The sequence below is a fragment of the Caenorhabditis briggsae genome (genome assembly GCF_000004555.2).
Source record: "Caenorhabditis briggsae complete genome, chrV, whole genome shotgun sequence".
In the NCBI taxonomy this organism is placed as follows: Eukaryota; Metazoa; Nematoda; class Chromadorea; order Rhabditida; family Rhabditidae; genus Caenorhabditis; species Caenorhabditis briggsae.
In genome coordinates, this window is record NC_013488.2 from 2,788,183 (window position 1) to 2,790,416 (window position 2,234).

At 37.8% G+C, this 2,234-nt stretch overlaps 1 protein-coding gene across 1 annotated transcript in view; it reads right to left on the minus strand.

Annotated features, from left to right (window-relative positions):
- Nucleotides 1-214: 214 nt before the first annotated feature.
- CBG23685 overlaps nt 215-2,234 on the minus strand; it is a gene marked incomplete at both ends in the record, with an annotated part of 6,200 nt that continues 4,180 nt past the window's right edge. Inside the window, 4 exons of the mRNA XM_045236736.1 lie at nt 215-411; nt 1,018-1,125; nt 1,179-1,296; nt 1,870-2,220. Coding sequence (XP_045091138.1) covers nt 215-411; nt 1,018-1,125; nt 1,179-1,296; nt 1,870-2,220 — 774 coding nt within the window. The remainder of the gene's footprint in view (nt 412-1,017; nt 1,126-1,178; nt 1,297-1,869; nt 2,221-2,234) is intronic.

Genomic DNA, 2,234 nt, shown 5'->3' on the forward strand with positions numbered 1-2,234 from the left:
GAATACATTCAAGAAATAAATAAATCAGTTCCATAAAATTAAACATATAAATCTTTTTTTGAATTAATTCAAATAAATAAACAGATATGTGATAAATTCGCCATTCGGATAGAAATCAGAGGGGGATGCCAAACACAAACTATAATCCACTAATAAACACTTTCAGTACCACGGTTTGATAATTCTGAAAATTGAAAATTTGAAAATTTTTAAATTAAAGGAACAAGTGTTTATGCTTGTCAAGACAGTCGCACCGCTTCCGAGAGCTCTCCTTGGCAGATGACGTGCCTGTACTGCCACGTGTTTTCGATGCGGATTTCGTGGATTTAGTGGTAATTGCTGCATGAGTATAGATGCGTTGCATCTCGCGATACTTGTCGGTGATTGGCACACTGCTACGGATTTTGGAATCTGAAAAAAGGGAATCTTGGCATCTCAGAACCCCAGATTCTCAGGATCTCAGAATCTCAGAATCTCAGAATCCTAGAATCTCAGATGCCTCAGAATCTGAAAATCTCAGAATCTCAGAATCTCAGAACCTCAGAATCTCAGAATCTCAGAATCTCAGAATCTCAGAATCTCAGAATCTCAGAATCTCAGAATCTCAGAATCTCAGAATCTCAGAATCTCAGAATCTCAGAATCTCAGAATCTCAGAATCTCAGAATCTCAGAATCTCAGAATCTCAGAATCTCAGAATCTCAGAATCTCAGAATCTCAGAATCTCAGAATCTCAGAATCTCAGAATCTCAGAATCTCAGAATCCTAGAATCTCAGAATCCTAGAATCTCAGATGCCTCAGAATCTTAAAATCCAAGAATCTCAGAATCTCAGAATCTCAGAATCTCAGAATCTTAGAACCTTAGAATCTTAGAATCTTAGATTCTTAGAATCTGAGAATCTGAGAATCTGAGAATCTCAGAATCTTGGAATATCAGAATCTTAGAATTTCAGAATATCAGAATATCAGAATCTCAGAATCTCAGAATTTCCAAGATCTATGAATTTCCATTCTTACCAAACTTATTCAACTTCATGGATGCGCTTGGCTTCATATCAACTTCGGTCTCTGCCAATCTTTCTCGTTCCTCCAAATAAATAATTTTCAATTGCTCAGATAATGCATCTGCAACAAAAATCTGGTTTTTTTTTGAATATCGAAACAAAATGAGCTCTTACCATACAAAAACCGTTCCCACGCATAAAAAGTTGTGAACAGTTTGAAATTGCGAATGTCCAAATTGTGCATTTTGCAGAAATTGGAAATCAGTGATTTGACCAGAACTTTTTCTTGGACCTAAATTTGGGGATTTTTTAGGGATACACTGTAAGCTCATGCACACACCGCAAAATAAAAGGTTCCGCACTTTGAGCCAATTTATGTGGGTTACTGTAGAAGATACAAAAAATTGTTTAACTGACAAAACAATTGTGATATTATCATAAACATTTTATCAGTTGACCACTTTTTGATATCTTCAACGGGAATCCTAGATAAATTGGCTGAAAGTTGACTTTCTAGAAACCCCAAACTGCCTCCACGGCGTGGCGTATAACAGACGCCGGGCCGGTGGAGGCGGTTCGGCTAGACGGTCCACTTCGAGCCGATATTCCTCATTTCCTGTAAAAGATATCAAAAAGTGATCAACTGATAAAATATTTGTCATAATATCAACAACCTTTTGCTAATTAGCCAATAACTAATATCTTTTTTAGGAACACAGATAAAATGGGTCAAAGTATAGGGACCCTTCCGGGGGGTTAATATAAAAAATTGAGGAAAACACAACCGCGCTCTACTGAACAGGGATCACCATACTACCAATAGAAATAAGAAAAAAAGCTCTATAAAAGCACTGTTGAGGGTCACCTGTCCAGTCGGCGGATGGTAGTAGTTTCGTAAGAGCTTCTTAGCGTTCTTTTGTGCTTTCAATACCTTTCCGTATTGAATTTGCATTCGTTTAAGATGAGTCAACTCTTGGAATATAGCTCTTTCGTGGATGTAACGACGGTTTGAGACTGGCGAAGCTGAAAATGAAGTTTTTTTTTGAATCTTCAAAATAGTCCGAATTTTTGACCTACCTGTTTCCTTCTCCTTCTTCTTTCCCTCCTCATCACTTGGATGCTCCTCTCCATCATCATAAATATCGACGTCACCGCCGTCGTTCCCAATCTCTGGTTCCCTTCGAACCCTCATCACTACAGTACCCCTAGATGACTTCTGTAATGTTTTCG